The sequence below is a fragment of the Pongo abelii genome, chromosome 2, assembly GCF_028885655.2.
Source record: "Pongo abelii isolate AG06213 chromosome 2, NHGRI_mPonAbe1-v2.0_pri, whole genome shotgun sequence".
Classification (NCBI taxonomy): Eukaryota; Metazoa; Chordata; class Mammalia; order Primates; family Hominidae; genus Pongo; species Pongo abelii.
In genome coordinates, this window is record NC_085928.1 from 195,676,287 (window position 1) to 195,696,213 (window position 19,927).

A 19,927-nucleotide genomic window follows, 5' to 3' on the forward strand; every position below is an offset into this window, starting at 1 on the left:
AGCAAGACCCTGTCTAAAAACAACAACTATATATATATATATTTACTGGAAATATATATATATATGGAGATGTATATATATATATTTACTGGAGATATATATATATGGAGATATATATTTACTGGAGATATATATATATGGAGATATATACTTACTGGAGATATATATATATTTACTGGAGATATATATATATTTACTGGATATATATATATGGAGATGTATATACATACATTTACTGGAGATATATATATGGAGATATATATTTACTGGAGATATATACGTATTTACTGGAGAGAGATATATATATTTACTGGATATATATATATGGAGATGTATATATATACATTTACTGGAGAGATATATATATGGAGATATATATTTACTGGAGATATATATATGGAGATATATACTTACTGGAGAGATATATATATTTACTGGATATATATATATGGAGATGTGTATATATACATTTACTGGAGATATATATATATGGAGATATATATTTACTGGAGACATATATATATTTACTGGATATATATATATGGAGATATATATATACGGAGATATATATATATGTGGAGATATATATATGGAGATATATATATATGGAGATATATATATGGAGATATATATATGGAGATATCTATATATGGAGATATCTATATATATATGGAGATATATATATGGAGAGAGATATATATATGGAGATATATATATGGAGAGATATATATATATATGAAGAGATATATATATATGTGGAGATATATATATATGTGGAGATATATATATATATGTGGAGATATATATATATATGTGGAGATATATATATATATATAGAGATATATATATATATCCAGTAAAAAAGTTAAGAACATTCAGTGTTTTCAAGGCCCCACCCCCTACATGGCATACTGAAGAGCAAAGGGGAGGAAACCCTAAAGGCTGGTCTCCTCCTTTGGGACAGAAACAAAGACTGGATTACGCATACAACATTTTGGCTTGTCTGGAAGGTGCCAGAAAAACTGGTTTTTGTGTCACTGACTCAGAGCACTGAAGGATCAGCATCAGAGTTCAGAAGCTGCTGAAAACAGAGGCAAGCAGCATTTAAGAACTGCAGTTCTACAGTCAGACACCAGAGGGATCAAGAGATTAGAAAAGGTTTGAGAGGTCCTAGAATCTCTAGCTAGGCTGATTTCAGGTCTTCCACTGCCTAAAGCCAGTACGCAGAGACTGTGAGAGGTGGTTGTTTTTTCAAAGACCCAAATCCCAACAAAAAAACTTACTAGGCGTACAAAGAAACAGAGAAGCATGACCCAATCAAGGGACCAAAATAAAACTCCAAATACTGACTCTAAAGAACACAGATCTACATGCTCCCTGACCAGTAATTAAAAATAATTGTAAAGATGCTCAATGAGCTAAACAAGAACACAGATAGACAACTAAATAAAGTCGGAAAAATTATGCATGAACAAAATGAGAATATCAACAAAGAGAGAGAAACTATAAAAAAGAACCTAACAAATTCTGGAGCTGAAAAATACAATTGAACAGAAAAATTTGTTAAAGGAGTTCAACAGCAGATTTGACCAAACAGAGGAAAGGACCAGCAAATTTGAATGTAGATCATTTGAAATCTTCAAGTTAGAGGATTAAAATAAATAAATACAGTGAAGAGAGCCTAGGGACCTATGAGACATGCCAAGTAGATCAATATAAGCATAATGGGAATCCCAGAAAGAGAAGAGGGAACAAAGGCACATAGGGCTTTATTTGAAGAAGTAATGGCTGAAAACTTCCCAAATGTGAGGAACGAAATGTACATACAAATCAAAAAATTTAAAGCACTCCAACTGGGACAAATCCACAGAAAACCACACTGACACACATTATAATCAAACTGTCTAAAGTCAAAGATAGAGTATCTTCAAAGTGGCAAGAGAAAAGCAATTGTGACACACAAAGGAGCTTCCGTAACACTATCTGCAGATTTCTTAGCAGAAACTTTGCAGGCCAGAAGGGAGTGGGATGATATATTTGAAGTGCTGAAAGAAACTGCCAACCAAGGACACCATGTGTGGTAAAACTGTCCTTCAAAAATAAAGGAGAAATTAAGATTCCCAGATAAATAAAAACTGAGGGACTTTATTACCACTTGACATGCTCTACAAAAAATGCTAAATTCTCTGATTTTCGTTGTGCTGTTGATTTCTGGTTTCATTCCATTGTGATCAGAAAAGATACTCTGTAGTATGATTTCAATCTTCTTGAATTTGTTAAGATTTGTTTTGTATGTTCTCTCTCCTGGAGAGTTCCACATGCACTTGAGAACATATATTCTGCCATTGTTGGGTGGAATGTTCTTGTATGTCTGTTCGTCTATAGTGGTGTTCCAATTCTATTTCCTTATTGTTCTTCTGTCTAGTAGTTTTATCCATTATTGAAAGTGGGGCACTTAAGTTTCCTACTGTTATCATGTTGCTAATTATTTCTCCCTTCAGCTCTTTCAAAGTTGACTTCATATATTTAGAACTCTGAGGTTTGGTGTGTACATATTTACAAGTGTTATATCTCCTTGGTGAACTGTTCTTTTAACATTATATAACGTCCCTCTGTCTCTTGTAACAGTTTTGTTTTTAGTCTATTCATCTGATAATAGTATAGCTCCTCCTCCTCTCTTGTGGTTACCATTTGCATGGAGTATCTTTTTCCATCTTTTTACCTTCAGCCTATATGTGTCCTTATATCTAAAATGAGTCTCTTGTAGACCACATACAGTTAGATCCTGTTTTTAATCCATTTAGCCAAGAATGGGGAGTTTAATTCATTTGCACTTAATTACTGATAAGGAAGGACTTATTTTTGTCATTTTCATTGTTTTCTGTATGTCTTGTAGCTTTTTTGTCCCTTCTTTCCTTTCTTCCTGTCTTCCTTTATGTTTTGTTGATTTTTATTATAGTGATGTGCTTTGATTTTCTTTTGTGTGTTCTTATAGATTTTTTCTTGGTGGATACTATTGCAGTTACATAAAACATCTTAAAGTCATAGCATCCTATTTTGAACTGATAACAACTTCACTTCAATTGCATAAAAAACTCTACTTTTTTACCCCATCCCCAAATATCACAAATTACACCTTTATGTTTTTATACCCATTAACATAGATTTATAGTTAAAAAATTTTTTGTCATTTAAATTCTATGTACCAAAATTACTACAGTACAGGTTACTATATTTGTTAATATTTACCCTTACCAGATAACCATATATTTTCATATGGCTTTGTGTTGCTGTCTATCATTCTTTTATTTTATGTTTTATTTTAACGTTTTTTCTTTTTCTTTCTTTTTTTGAGATGGAATTTCACTCTTTTTGCTGAGGCTGGAGTGCAATGGCATGATCTCAGCTCACTGTAACCTCCACCTCCCGGACTAAAGTGATTCTCCTGCCTCAGCCTCCTGAGTAGCTGGGATTACAGGTGTGTGCCACCACACCCGGCTAATTTCGTATTTTTAGTAGAGACGAGGTTTCACCATGTTGGCCAGGCTGGTCTTCAACTCCTGACCTTGTGATCCGCCCACCTCGGCCTCCCAAAGTGTTGGGATTTACAGGCATGAGCCACCGCACCCAGCCCCATCCTTTTATTTCAACTTGAAAAGAACTAAACCCAAAACCAGCATAAAAATGGCAATAATAAAAATCAGAGCAGAGATAAACAAATACAATCAACAAAACTAAGAGTTGGTTCTTTGAAAAGATCAACCAAACTGACAAATCCTTAGCTAGATTAAGAAAAAAAGACAATATTCAATAACTACAATCAGAAATGAAAGAGGGAACATTACCACCAATACGACAGAGATAAAAAGGATTATAAGAGAATATTATGAAGAATTGTATGCCTACAAATTTAATAACTTAGAAGAAATGGATCAATTTCTAGAGGAAACACACAACCTACCAAGATTGAATCATGAAGAAATGGAAAGTCTGATCAGACCAATAATGAGAGATTGAATCAGTAATCAAAAACCTCCCAACACAGAAAAGCCCAGGACCAGATGGCTTCATCGGAGAATGCTACCAAACATTTAAAGAATTATCGCCAATCCTCCTGAAACTCTTCCAAAAAAATGAAGAGGAGGGAACATTTCCAAGCTCATTCCATGAGGCCAGCTTTACCCTGATTCCAAAGCCAGACAAAGACACCACAAAAAAAGAAAACTTCAGACCATTATCTCCGATGAATATTGATGCAAAAATCCTCAACAAAATACTAGCAAATCAAATTCAGCATATGAAAAGGATTATAAGCCACGACCAAGTGGGATTTGTCCCTGGAATGGAAGCTTTGTTCAGCATACAATTAATGGGAAGCTGGGCGCGGTGGCTTATGCCGGTAATCCCATCACTTTGGGAGGCCGAGGAAAGAGGATTGCTTGAGGCCAGGGGTTCAAGACCAGGCTGGGAAACGTACTGAGACCCCATTTCTATAAACATTTTTTTAAAAAATCAATCAATATAATAAATCACATTAACAGAATGAAGGGGGGGAACCACATGATCGTGTCATTAGAAAAAGTATTTGACAAACTTAACACCCTTTCACGATAAAAACACTCAACAAAATTAGGAATAAAAGGAAATTACTTCAACATAAGACCATTTATGAAAAGCCCACAGCTAACATCACACTCAATGATGAAAGACTGAAAGCAAGGCTTTTCCTCTAAGACCAGGAACAAGGCAAGTATGCCCACTCCTGCCCACTTCTATTCAACATAGTACTGGAAGTCCTAGCCAGAGCAATTAGGTACAAAAAAGAAATAAAAGGCATTCGAATTGGAAAGAAAGACATAAAATGATCTCTATTCACAGATGACATGATTTTATACGTAGAAAGCCTTAAAGATTCTACAAAAAAGGTTAGAATAAATTTAGCAAAATTGCAGGACACAAAAATCAACCAACGTGCAAAAATCATTTACATTTCTATATACAACAATGAACAATCTGAAAAGGAAGTTAAGAAAACACTGCCACTTACAATAGCATCAAAAAGTATAGAATACTTAAGAATAAACCTAACCAAGGAGGTACAAGACTTGTACACTGAAAACCACAAAAGGTTCCTGAAAGAAATTTAAAGGCACAAATAAATGGAAAGACATCCTGTGTTCATGGATTGGAATATTTAATATTGTGAAGATGTTTATACTACCGAAAGCGATCTACAGATTCAATATGAGCTCTATCAAAATCACAGTGGGCTTTGTTTGCAGAAATAGAAAAATTCATATGGAATCTCAAGGGACCTTGAATAGCCAAAACAATTTCAAAAAATAAGGAAGTTGAAGGGCTCAGACTTCCTGCTTTCAAAATATATTACAAAGCTACATAATCAAAACAGTGTAGTACTGGCATAAAAACAATAAATAGACCAATGAAATAGAATAGAGAGCCCAGAAATAAATCCTGCGTATAGTCTCCAGTGATTTTTGATAGGGTGCTGAGACTACTAGATGGGGAAAGAGCAGTCTATTCAGCAGATGGTGCTGGGGAAACTGGACACACACGAAGAATGAAGTTGAATCATTATTTTATATCATATACAAAAATTAACTCAAAATAGGTTAAGGACCTAAACAGACCTAAAACTATCAAACTCCTAAGAGAAAACACAGGGGGGAAAGCTTTATGATATTGGACATGGCAAAGACTTCTTGGTTTCACCATTACACCAAAAGCATAGGCAACAAAAGCAAAATTAGACCAGTGGGAGTACATCAAACTTAAAAACTTTTGTGCATCAAAGGATATAATCAACAAAGTGAAAGGTCAACCCATGGGATGGGAGAAATATTCACCAATTATTTATTTGATAAGGGGTTTGCTATGGTTTCAAATTCCCCTCAAAACTCATGTTGAAATTTAACTGCCACTGTAACAGTGTTGAAAGATAGGACTTTTAGGAGGTGATTAGGTCATGAGTGCCTTCATGAATGGATTAATGCAGTTATCACAGAGTGATACTGTCTCTACTAAAATTACAAAAAATTACAAAAATTAGCCGGGTTTGGTGGCAGGCGCCTGTAATCCCAGCTGCTCGGGAGGCTGAGGCAGGAGAATTGCTTGAACCTGGTAGACAGGAGGTTGCAGTGAGCCGAGATCGTGCCATTGTACTCCAGCCTGGGCAACAAGAGTGAAACTCCGTCTCAAAAAAAAAAAAAAAAAAATAGAATTCAGAAAAGTATTATTTACTAAGTTCCCAGGAACTTGGATGAGAAATGTCTTTTTCAAATTAAACTGTGGCATCTGGGGGATTTCAAAAGCCCAAGTAGAATAAATAATTCATAATAGAAAGGATAGAGTCTATTATGAAATCTAAGAATAGATTTGTAATGTTCTTCTTTTAAGGACCATTTTCATCTTCTTGGTTTTGGAACACTCATGTTTGACATTACTTCTCTATAAAACTGCCACCGTTACCCACAAACAGATTTTGCCAAACTGAAAATCTACTTTTTCTTTTTTTAGGGACAGGGTCGTGCTCTGTCACCCAAGCTGGAGTGTGGTGATGCACTCAAAGCTCATTGCTCAAATTCTTAGGCTCAGCAATTCTGCCTCAGCCTCCTGAGTAGCTGAGACTACAGGTATATGCCACCATGTCTAACTAATTTTTTAAATTTTTTGTAGAGATGGAGGTCTCACTATGTTGCCCAGCCTGGTCTTAAACTCCTAGCCTCCAGCGATCTTCCTGCCTTGGCCTCCCAAAGCACTGAGATTATAAGTATGAACCACTGCACCCAGCATGAAAGTCTATTTTTATTGTGTTATCTATTCCATCACCACTCATTCATTTATAATACAAAGTTAATTTGTTTGGTAAGAACTGTATTTGCCATTCAAACTGGGACAACCCTCATTACACTGTGGAATCTTATAATTACTTCATAAAATAAGGGGAAAGGGCTGGACACGGTGGCTCACGCCTGTAATCCCAGCACTTTGGGAGGACGAGGTGGGCAGATCCTTTGAGGTCAGGAGTTCGAGACTAGCCTGGCCAACATGGTAAAACCTTGTCTCTTCTAAAAATACAAAAATTAGCTGGACATGGTGGCACATGCCTGTAGTCCCAGCTACTCGGGAGGCTGAGGCAGGAGAATCACTTGAACCCAGGAGGCGGAGGTTGCAGTGAGACAAGGTTGAGCTACTGCACTCCAGCCTAGGGCAACAGAGTGAGACTCTGTCTCAAAAAAAAAAAAAAAAAAAAAAAAAAGCGGGGGGTGGGGTAGTGAGGAGGAAGGACAGATAGAAGAAAAAAGTGGAAGAAGAATAAAGCAGCCATGTGGAAACTAGTTTCTACTACTTAAGGAAATGTAATCCAATGTTAAGAGTATAAACAGTTTAGAAGCATGGTGGGAGAAACCTTTTCCAGGACAATAAATGATAGCTTTGGTGACAACATACATTCTACACTTGCACTGTCCAATTCAATGGGCATTAGCTATACACACGGCTACTGAACTCTGAGTAAAAAAATAAAACACTCAGTTCTTCCACTGTACTAGTCACATTTCAAATACTCAGTAGCAACATGTGGCTAGTGGCTGACCTATTGAACAGTGCAGATATAGAACATTTCTATCACTGCAGAAAGTTCTATTGGACAGCACGAGTCTATATGTTCCTCCCAATAATTACTATCAATGGGTGATAGAAGCATTAAAATTCACAAGACAGACACGCAAGTGGAGAGACAGCCATATGTAAATGCAAAAGATCTACTTCCCACTGTATTCTACTTGGGAACAAGTTTCTTAAACATAATCCCTCCCTGCCTCCGTTACTGAGTAACAGATTTGGAGTTTTTAAAAAAAACTTCTTGGGTTAAATGAGGGAGAATCTACTCTTTTTCTCTATTGAGTGATCTGGGCATTGCATGGAAACTTACAGTTTGGTCTCATCTGCCTCTTTCTGCATGATTTCAAGAATCATACGGCATGCTTCAGAAGTCCCCTCTGGGGTGGCATGGATGGTGACAGGTTTCTCTGCAGCTCCAGAGTTCTCTTTTCTATGGATGTCTACCCTGCAGGAAAAGAATCAGGAGCCATGATTACAAGGTCATCTGGATAGGACCCTAGTCCCAAGAAAGCGTCACACCAACCAATGTACAGCAAGGACACAGACAGACAAGGAGGTGTCATCAGCACGTTTGCAATCAGTGCCATTCTCCAAGAAGGAGGCAAGCAGTGCAGGGGGTCTTATGCCAAATTTTAATTATTTGCAGCTTCATTTAGAAGGGAACGATTCTTACAGGAGTGCTGTAGGACAAAGGCACTAAGCCAACTCGGTAATGAAGCCAGTTTGGTAAATGGAAGTATTTTGTGTAGTCTTTCAAAAGACTGCAGAAGTGAAGAGTAAAGTGAGAAGGATAATACTGCACATTGGCACAGTGCCGGTCTCTGAACTGATTGCAGCTTTTAAAAGCCATATGTTAATCCAAATCCAAACACCAAATTCAAGCAAGCTTTATATATTTGAGTGTGGATAGAAAACAGAGGCATGCCCTCTCTCTGCCTAAGTTTTTGATTTCCTTTCCATTGGCAGCCTGCCATTACGACTAATGGCTCAAAAGCTTGATAACTTTATCAGACTTCTTTGGGTAGTTGTGGTCCTACCTGTTTTTGTTAACTTTCAAAATTACATAACTGATTATATCCTTTTTACTTTGGCTGTTAGAAAGTCTAGAGCCAAGTCTTTGGTTGACTTCTAAAAAATGCGCACACACTTTGAGAGCTAACCCCACTTCTATTTAAACTTGTTACATTTTTTTTTTCAAGCCACCTTACACAATTTTTGCAACAAAAAGACATAAATAAAAGTCACTTTCACAGTGAACTTGGAGGAAAAGCCAGGGCTGATTTTAAAATAAAAGGAATACCAAACGGTAACTTCCCTCTCTATTTCCTCACTTCTAAGATGTGGCACTCCAGACTCATCCATATCAGTGTCTATTATTTGGGGATAAATAAGACATTTTGAAGAAAATAGCATTTCTCTTTCAGGTTACAAGACACTGAATGACCTGAATAAAATGTACTAGCCCATGTAAATAATCACTATGTGTCAGTAATTGGGTGCTTTGCAATTTAAGTACTTTCATATTAATTATTTCACTCAATCTCCCTGATTGTGCTAATTGTCGTAATAATCCTGGCAAAACAGACAGGAACCCTCTATTTATTTATTTATTTATTTATTTATTTATTTATTTAGAGATGGAGTTTCACTCTGTTGCCCAGGCTGGAGAGCAGTGGCGCCATCTCGGCTCACTGCAACCTCCGCCTCCTGGGTTCAAGCGATACTCCTGCCTCAGCCTCCTGAGTAGCTGGGATTACAGGCGTGAACCACCACACCTGGCTGATTTTTGTATTTTTAGTAGAGATGGGGTTTCACTATGTTAGCCAGGCTGGTCTCGAACCCCTGACCTCAGATGATCCCCCTGCCTCAGCCTCCCAAAGTGCTGGGATGAGTCTCTGTAATACAGAGGGTGCCCGGCCAGAACCCTCTTTTTATAGAAGAGGCAATTGATGCTCAGAGAGGTTAACATCTTTTCCAAGATCATAAAACCATTTAAAGTGCTACAACTTGAACATAAGTCTTTGTTTTCAAGTCCCGAGCTTGCTTTATTACATCATGCTACAGTCTTAGGAAGATATAAAAATCAACAATTCCATAAGACATTTTATTCACTCCAACTCTTACAACCAGTTTAGTCTCCTTGAACAGGGAGGAAACTAAACAGAAGGCCAGTGTGCTTTATTTCTTGCTTGGCAAGAAGTCACAAAGAAGTGACTCACCCACTTCTTTGTGAGACTACCTATGTGGTCACAAAGAATGGCCACCCCCAGGGCTCTGACTCAGGGGAAGAGGAAGAGCTATGAAGAGTGGGTTCTAGGATCCCGCAGAGCTCCAAACCTCTGCTTTTGTAGAAATTGATGCATCCATAAGCATTAGTTCGCTTACGGGAACAGTCCTGGCTGTGAGGTTATCAGTACCCTCTTTATGAACTTTTAGCCTCTCAGCATGAAAGCTTATCACAGCCCCCAGCTTGATGTTAGTCTGTTAGTAGTCCTGTTGAAAGAAGCCACTGTTTCTTACAGCACAGCCCCCCACTGCTGATGTAAGCAATTGTGACCTAAGAGTGGCTGAGACCCACCAGCACGCAGGGGACCCCTCAGAAGGAAGCAAAGGAAGCCCCAGAGGCACGTACCGGGACTGGGTCTGCTTAGTGATGTTCTTTATGGTCAAGCCCTCCTTTCCGATGATGGCACCAACAAACTGGGTGGGGACCAGGATCCGCAGCGGGAAATCAATCTGTCTGGCCTGAGAAGTGCCCCCAGGGGCGTGGCCTTGCTCCCGGGAAGAGTGGTCCCCACGCTGGGCTCGCTGAGGGGGCGAAGGGGAGCTCACCTCTTCATCCGGGATGTAGGAAATCTTGAAGGAGTAGTTCTCAAACTGATGCCCGCTCAGCTTCTCCACGGCTCTGAAATGCAGCAGGACAGGGGAGCTTCGTCAGAAACCGACATCAAGAAAGACCCTCCTGCAAGACTGGTTCATTCATTCCCATTTAATAGGTGCCTAGATGGTGCCATGCCAGGCACTGAACATACACTGGTGAGCAAGACAGACACCATCTCTGCTCCCTCAGGGCTTGCAGTTAACAGTTAAACAAGTAATCACAACGGATCAGCCTGGTCAGGCTTCATATCCAACACTATAGCCTGGTTTCTCCACCACTCAAGGCCATTTCCCCCTTATCAAAAACTCTTATAAATATCAGTATAAAATTATGACTCATTTTTTTCTCATTTTAATCATCATACATATTATTGAAAATTCAGAAATATATAAGTGCAAATAAAATCCTAATCCACTATCTTTACTTTCTTAAATATAAACATATTATTGCTTATAAAAATGAGTTAATATTGTACATACTATTTTCTAACCTTTAAAAAATAGTTAATATTCTAAACATTTTTCAATGTCACTAAGTACCTTTCAGTATAATTTACACGACTCAACTGCAGTATCAGTATAATTTTTAATGACTGTTTAACATTCTATTCATTTACCATAGTTTTTGCAACTGATCCTTTATAGTTGGATATCTGTTGTGTCCAACCTTTTACAGTTACAGTGTCACCATCGGCATCTTTGCAACTACAACTTTGCACACAGGACAAATTCCTAGTAGAATTGTTAACTATTGCCCAGTGGGCCCCTGGAATGGTTTCAACATTTATGATCCCATAGCAGTTTAGGAGAGAGCATTTGTGTCCTTGAATCTTCAAATGCACAGAGTGCTGTTATTTAAAGATATTTATCAATTTGATAGGGGATAAATGATATACCACTATTATATTCTTAAAATGACACATGAAATACAATATCCTTTTCATATATTTTTAGTAGCATTAACCCAATTTTACTAGGTTAATGTTTAGGACTTGTAAATTTATTACGAAGCAGCACCTTTTGAATTTAATAAAAGCAATAGAGTAATATCATGTACAGAGGTCCACCCAAGCAGCAACTAGATAAGGGCTGTGGAATTGAGTTGTTGGTGTATCTCCACTTACAAATGTGTACAAGGTAAAGTTAACACTAAATGAACTATTACCTTTTTCTTTTTTTTTTTTTTTTTGAGACAGAGTTTCGCCCTTATTGACCAGGCTGGAGTGCAGTGGCGCGATCTCGGCTCAATGCAACCTCCGTCTCCCAAGTTCAAGTGATTCTCTTGCCTCAGCCTCCCGAGTAGCTGGGATTACAGGCATGTGCCACCACGCCCGGCTAATTTTGTATTTTTAGTAGAGACGGTGTTTCTCCATGTTGGTCAGGCTGGTCTCGAACTCCCAGCCTCAGGTGATCTGCCCACCTCGGCCTCCCAAAGGGCTGGGATTACAGGCATGAGCCACCACGCCTGGCCTGAACTATTACCTTTTTCAATGCAAAATTAACATTTTGAAAACTAGCAGTATGAAAATGGGTTAAATATCTTTGTATGTTGAAAAAGAACACTATAATCCTGGGATGTATAGCCAAGGTTATGCCACATCCATAAAGCAAGACCAAATGTGACCATAATTCTAGTTATAATGACCTGACAGGCACTTTAAGGACCTCCTACAAAAAAGGAACTTGTTTTTGTTGTTCTTTTAGAGATGGGGGTCTCATTATTTTGCCCAGGCTGGTCTCAAACTCCTGGTTTCAAGTAATCCTCACCCTCCCAAGTAGCTGGAATTATAAGCATGTGCCACCACATCCGGCTGCTGTTGTTGCTGTTTTGAGAGGCAGGGTCTTGCTCTGTTGCCCAGGCTGGATGGTAGTGGTGCAGTCACAGCTTACTGCAGCCTTATCATCCTGGGCTCAAGTGATCCTCCTGCCTCAGCCTCCCAAGTAGCTAGAACTATAGGTGCAAGCCACCATTCCCAGCTAATTTTTAAATTGTTTTTTGTAGAGACTGGGTCTCCATATGTTGTCCAGGTTGGTCTCAAACTCTTGGGCTCAAGCAATCCTCCAGCCTTGCCCAAAATGCTGGGATTACAGGCATGAGCCACCATGCCTGGCCTCATTGTTTTTTAAGAGACTTGATCTCATGTCCATTAATAGCTAAGCTCAAAATTAACCATCCCTGAAGTAATGAATGGGCACTGGAAAGAGGATGGGGATTGGAGAAAAGAACCCAAACCAGGTGCTATTGATTAACCACTCTCAGACAGTTCTCTTGGCTGCTGCTGTCACTGAGGTGGATTCCCTCTTAATGTTACACACACAAAATTGATGTTTTGGTATAGGCTTGTGCTGCCTCCTCACAGTGCATGGAGGAAGCTCTAGGTAAAAGTGGTCCCAAGTGTTTGGCAAAGCAGAGTCTAGGGGACACAGTGTCACAGATACGGTGCCCTCTATTCCTGATCATGTCAAGACACAGCTCCCATCTTGGTTTTGATGCCAAGGCTCAACATTTTTCAAGTCTCTACACAATCCACAAATATCCCGGTGTGAATGTCCTGGAGCTCCAATGACATGTCAAAGATGGCAGGAATACCCTGGAGCTCCACGGATATGTCAAAGGTGGCACATATCCAGCTCACAGATCTGCATCTTTTTAGAAAACATTTAAAAACACAGAACTCAATGGAATTCAAAGATAAAAACAAATAAATTTAAACAGAAATAAGCCCAAATCTGCTTACATTTTTGCTTCTTCTCTTGTTGCATATGTGACGTTGACAACGGCGGTTTCTGTGTCCGTGTTGACTAGGGAAAAAGCAAAAACTATACTGTCATAGGAAAAAGAGCTGTCACCCTCTGGCTTAATGTAAGCAGACAAACTTTAGACAAAAATGCATAAAACCCTCATCACACTGGCTCCACAGTTATCTGCATCTCTACGTTTATTCATCTGAGTTCACAGTAATTTGTAATCAATTGTATATAACACATTTGTAATCAATAGTATGAACAACTCAGAACTATATTTTCCACATATTTTATAAACACTTTTATATGAGTATTTTGTATCAGTACATTTTCTTTGTATTTTTCATTTTTAATGTCTATATAAAATTGCAGTGAGTCAAATGTACCATGACTTGCCTAACCATTCCCCAACTGTTGGCAAGTAGGCTGTTCCCACTATTTGCTAGTCTAAATAGTGTTGCTAAAAATCACCTTTGTTGCAAACATCACTGGATTGTGTGTTCTTCTGAATTACTTCTTTAGGCTAAAATCACAGAAGAAAAGTAATGCAGTAAAAGAACATGATGCTTTTTAATGCATATTTTCAGACTGGTCTCCTAGAAGTTTGTATCAATTTATTGCATCACTATCAAGGTATGAGTTTTAATTATAATTTGCATTAATTCTTAAATAATTGGATATACATATAAAACAGTTAAGAAAATGTTTTCAATTTAAATTATTCATTCACTGACAAGGTTGAACCATCACTATTTTTGTTTCCCTTTGACTGAACTCTTTGATTGTGTGAGTTAAATCTAATAAATAAAACTGACAATTCTAATTTACTTGGCTAAAAGAGAAAGTATAAACTCTGTGATTGGCTAATAAGGGATTACTGTTGTGAGTTGTCTTATCTTAGATCATAATTTCTTGCCTCTTCTTCTATAGTTAGAAATTAAAAATAAATTCAAATGCCAGAGAAAACTTTCTCAACCCAAGCCAGTAAACTTAAACACCAAAAATACATGTTTCCCAAAACAAAGGTGACTAGATCAATTCTTCCCTTTAAAACATTTAAGCTGTTGGGAGTTTGGAGTTAACAACAACATTAAAGATAATTCAAGAAAATTATGATAAAGCTGCTGTCCAAAGTAATAATAAAACTCTATAATGTACGATTCTTTACCCTGGACCCATGCTTGAGCTTCAAGAACTCTGCAAACCTCTCCAAAATGATTCAAACTTGTGGAAATGTGAATTTTTCTTGTTATTTTATAAGATTTGCAAAGGGACCTGAGACCCCAAAAAGCTTAAGGACTACTGTTAAAAATACTGTTTGTTAAATAACTTTAAAGCAGCTGCAGCCTTTATGGGTTGCAGGGAGTTGTATCTAATGCTCAGAAAGAGCTGCCACTGAGAACTACACGTAATAAACCCGAGCCCAGCTCTGGCCTTGGCCTGGAGTGTTCATAGCATGCTTTAATTCACACTTAACCCACAGAAGTCCTCACAGTGCAAAACAGGGGAGGTGTAGCACATAACTGTCCTCTCTCAGTGCTGACACAGAGAATGCTACAAAGGTTTCATATTTGCTGCTTTCTAGTGCTACAGATGAGGCTGTAGACTCCCAGAAAGGGCTGGGTTTGAACCTCCTGAATAAAGCTATCCATTAGGATTCTCAGATTCTGTGCTCACTTCTTAGTCATATGCTCTGTTCTTCAAAGATGTTAGTCTTCAGGAAATCAGGCAGTTCTTTGATTCTGTGACGAGCTAAGCTCCATTCAAATAATTTATTTCACTGGGCATGAAAGTTCTATAAAGTTGCCTAAAACTCTACTGAAAATATTTTCCCGGTGAATCAGGAATCACTCATGTAACAAGACAAAACAATAACCCAACAGTTCTGTCCTGTCGTTGTTAGGCAGCTGGAAACTGGGGGGTCTCCAGGGCACAGCTGCCCTAGGACCTGTAAACTGCCCCAGGGACCTGGAATATATTTTTCTTGCGTAGCATTGTCCTCAGTTTATAATACAATCTTAACTAGTAACTTTCACAGGTTCATGTCTGCAAGGCCATCTTGCCTACAACACCCAATCATTAGAATGTCTTCTTTTCTGCCAGGCACGGTGGCTCACGCCTGTGATCCCAGCACTCTGGGAGGCCGATGTGGGTGGATCACTTGAGGCCAGGAGTTTGATGCCAGCCTGGCCAACACGGTGAAACCCCGTCTCTACTAAAACTACAAAAATTAGCCAGTCATGGTGGCGCTCACCTATAATCCCAGCTACTAGGGAGGCTGAGGCACAAGAATTGCTTGAACCCGGGAGGCGGAAGTTGCTGGGAGTAGAGATCGTGCTCCTGCACTCCAGCCTGGGCGACCGAGTGAGACTCCGCCTCAAAAAAAAAAGGTGGGGGGGAGTCTTCTTTCCATGTCGAAGGAAATAAGAACTAAGAAATAGAATCCTTATAAATCATGTCTTCTTTCTGAGCTCTTTCCCTTCACCGTTGGGCATGGGCAGGCAGCAGCATAAACTGAATAATATCTGAATAATTACTGCTTTAAAGCTATTAATTAAACTAGCAGAATAGATCGTATACAAGAAAATGGGTTATTTGCAATTTTTCCTAAGTGAACTTGAACAATCCCTTCAGCTTACATATGACTCTGCTGTCTACAAATGCCTTATACATGTTCTCTTTGGGTACCATAACTATCCAGTGATAGAGGAAGGGTAGAAATTTCTCTCTCAATTTTACACTTGTGCATACTGAGTCAGTGAGGTTATGTGACTTTTTCAAGGGTTCACAGTCAGTAAATGACTGAATTTACATTCTGTTTTCTAGGTCAAGGCAAAAATAATCTTTATCACGTATTACTGCCTGTCACATCAGGAGTTTGGAATCTACTTTTCTGGGACTCTTAGAGAGCTACATAAGATACCAGGTTTAGGTACCACTGTTTTCCTTTTAAAAATCATAGTATTTCATGATAAATGAAATACTTTCAGAAGATAAAAAAGAGGTTGGCAGGAAGAAAAGTATCTTCTGGGCATTTGCAGCACTGCTCCTGAGACAGGTGTTCTCAAACTTGAGTGTTCACAAAAATCACTTCAGGGTTTTTGTTTGTTTGTTTGTTTGTTTTGAGACGAAGTCTTACTCTGTCACCCAGGCTGGAGTGCAGTGGTGTAATCTTGGTTCACTGCAACCTCCACCTCCTGGGCTCAAGCGATTCCCATGCCTCAGCCTTCCAAGTAACTGAGATTACAGGCATGCGTCACCATACCTGGCTAATTTTGTATTTTTAGTAGAGACAGGGTTTTGCCATGTTGGCCAGGCTGGTCTTGAACTCCTGGCCTCATGTGATCTGCCCCCTGGGCGTCCCAAAGTGCTGGGATTACAGGTATGAGCCACCACGCCAGCCTTGGGTGCTTTTTTAAATATAGATTCACGAGCTCTTCCCTGCAAGACTCTTACTCAGTATGTCTACAGTAAGCCCTAGGAGTCCGCAATTCACAAGCACTTCAAGGGATTATTGGTATAGGAGTCCTATTCGTTGGGTAACACTCAGTCCAAGACATTAGGGATCTGTTTTTCTTGTCCAGGAAAAGGAAAGTAGCAACCGTGTAAATCCAATTACTCCTAAGTGAATTTAGCTTACCCTAGCCTGACAGCGTTTGTCAGTGCTTGAGCACACTGCACAGTATATGAGAAACAGCTTGTAAATAATATTCCTCGAAAAGGCAAACTACATAGACATAGACAGAGACAGATATCTCTCACATCTATGTAAGATACATCTTACATAGATGTAAATACATATAATCTAGGAAGCTTATTTCAAAGAAATATGAACTTACTATTTCTCCCTGGAGTTGACCTAACCTATAAGAAATAACAGATAATATCTCTCTCCAAAACCCAAAAGGCTAACTTCCTCACTTATTACCTTGTTCCACATTCTCCACTGTCCCATACTGAGCCAGAAGTCCATCCAACACCTAAAAGAGAAAGCTTCCATGTCAAAATGGGAAGGCAAGATCATACACACAAAAAATACTACAGTGATATCCCCCAGCAAATGAATTAAAGAAAAAAAAAAGATGGTTATAGGAATAATCTAATTAAATTGATATCTCAGGTCTTCCATAAAAACAGTTAGAACTGAACAAATATATGGGACCTACATTCGCTTACTGGCTCCCAAATAATCTGTTCACTAAGGTTACACAGCAGAATTTCAGAGTCTTAGTAACTGTTAACAATCACATTCATCATGATGGTTGGAACACACTACTCTTACAATGAGAAGCAGGATAAAGTACAAGACTCACTCCACTTTCTTGAAATATTTAACAATTCTTTTACTAGGATCTCTTCATTTTACAAGGTAATAGGATGTGTATGTTTGAAATGTTCCATAATAATCAGGTTTTTTGTTTTGTTTTGAGATAGAGTCTCCCTCTGTCACCCATGCTGGAGTGCAGTGGCGCCATCTCGGCTCACAGCAACCTCCACCTCCTGGGTTCCAGTGCAGCCACTCTCCTGCCTCAGCCTCCCGAGTAGCTGGGACTACAGGTGCCTGTCACCATGCCTGGCTAATTTTTGTATTTTCAGTAGAGACGTGGTTTCACCATGTTGGTCATGCTGGTCTCAAACTCCTGACCCCAAGTGATCCTCCTGCCTTGGCCTCCTGAAGTGCTGGGATTTACAGGCGTGAGCCACCACACCCAGGCAATAATCGTTTTTTGTTTCTTTTTTTTAAAGTAATAAAAACATTAGATAAAACATTGTTTCCTTTAAGGCACTGTGTTTTCCTTGGGTGGGGAATAAAATATGAGGCAGTTTGTTTTTAAATCACAGTAAGGCCACTCCTCACATTCTTACTTTATTTTAAGGTAGAAATCCTATAAGCTTTACAACTCTGAAAACATACCTTAACTGTTATAGCAACTAATTCAAAACAAACAAAAAATTCTGCTAAAACCAACAAAGACATTTCTACTTTTGTTGCCTTTTCATTCACTTTTTTTTTCAAATTATAATCTGGAAAGATAAAAATCTTTTTAAAAATCATGAGATACAAGGCATGTGGACTGCTTGAGCCTAAGAGTTCGAGGCCAGCCTGGACAACATAGCAAGACCTCATCTCTACAAAAAATACAAAAATTAGCCGGGCGTGGCGGCATGCATCCAAGAGTCCCAGCTACTCAGGAGGCTGGGGTGGGAAGATGGGGTAGGAAGATCCCTGGACCCGGCTGCAGTGAGCTATGATTGGGCCACTGCACTCCAGCCTGGGTGACAAAGTGAGACACTGTCTCAAACAAACAAACCAACAAACCATGAGATACAAATCACAACCAGGTATATATTTTGTTTCTCGGCTTATTTGCTGGTGCTTCGTAGCATGGTACTTGAAAAGACAGAACATGAGGGATCAAAGTACACATTCTATGAAAGAAACAAATACGACCCCAAACTCATTACAGATCACATACATTAGGGTACTGAAAAGAAAGAGGCAGGACCCAGAAGCTTTGTGGGAAACACTGAGTCCCTCTAATTCCTAAATGTAAAATGGAACTAAAGAAGGGAGAAAAGTCTCATCAACCCATTAAAAATTGACACTGGCTTACCTCCCACTGCAGGTGAGGAGGGATGTTTCGAATCTGGATTTTCCTGCTCCTGTAAAGATAAAACCACAGACTATAACACTTTCTCCAGGACACAAACTACAGCAAATAATAAAAGCCGGCTTAAACCCATCATTTGAATTTGTTTTCTCACTGTGTTCACCATGGCATCAACAAAAAATTCCTACTGTGAATCATGAGCATAGTTTTTTTGTTGTTGTTTTTTTTCGAGACAGAGTCTCGCTCTGTCGCCAAGGCTGGAGTATAGGTGGTGCGGTCTCGGCTCACGGCAACCTCTGCCTCCCGGGTTCAAGCGATTCTCCTGCTTCAGCCTCCCGAATAGCTGGGATTACAGGTGCCCACCACCACACCCAATTTTTGTGGGTTTTTTGTTGTTGTTTGTTTGTTTGTTTTTTAAGAAGGGGTCTCACTCTGTCATCCAGGCTGGAGTGCAGTGGTGTGACCTCGGCACACTGCAACCTCTGCCTCCCAGGCTCAAGTGATTCTCCTGCCTCAGCCTCCCAAGTAGCTGGGATTACAGGCATGTGCCACCACACTTGGCTAATTTTTGCATTTTTAGTAGAGATGGGATTTCAACATGTTGGCCAGGCTGGTCTCGAACTGCTGACCTCAAGTGATCCGCCTGCCTCGGCCTCCCAAAGTTTTGGGATTACAGGCGTGAGCCACCACACCGGCCTCATGAGCATGTTTTAAGGTTTTCGATTACTTTGGAAAAAAAACAAAAAACAAATGAAAAACCCAAGAAATCCCAACAAGCTAAAAAAAATAATAATAATAATTTAAATACAGACTCATCTTTTCAATTTCCTACCAAAGTAGTTAGAATTTAAGTCATCATACAGATTCTATTTATAGAATTATCCCCTTCTTCCTCAAAATATATTGGCCTGCAACTGACCCGACCCCAAAGTGTACCTAGGCTCAAACAGCACAGGTGAGGTCATATAGTGGGGCTTCAACAAGATCAGATTTAGTTGCCCCCTTACCTAACAATGCAAAATGCCATTTAAAAATATTTTTATTTC

At 39.0% G+C, this 19,927-nt stretch overlaps 1 protein-coding gene across 8 annotated transcripts in view; it reads right to left on the minus strand.

The window, feature by feature from the left end:
• Positions 1 to 19,927, minus strand: part of IGF2BP2 (insulin like growth factor 2 mRNA binding protein 2) — a 177,812-nt gene that overhangs the window by 32,462 nt on the left and 125,423 nt on the right. For 4 of the 8 annotated variants that reach the window (XM_024244035.3, XM_024244036.3, XM_024244037.3 and 1 more), the window contains 5 exon segments: positions 18,885 to 18,933; positions 17,198 to 17,249; positions 13,263 to 13,326; positions 10,277 to 10,549; positions 7,955 to 8,089 (listed from right to left, as the gene is read on the minus strand). In XM_024244035.3, the coding sequence (XP_024099803.2) occupies positions 7,955 to 8,089; positions 10,277 to 10,549; positions 13,263 to 13,326; positions 17,198 to 17,249; positions 18,885 to 18,933 (573 nt within the window). 8 annotated transcript variants of the gene reach the window in all.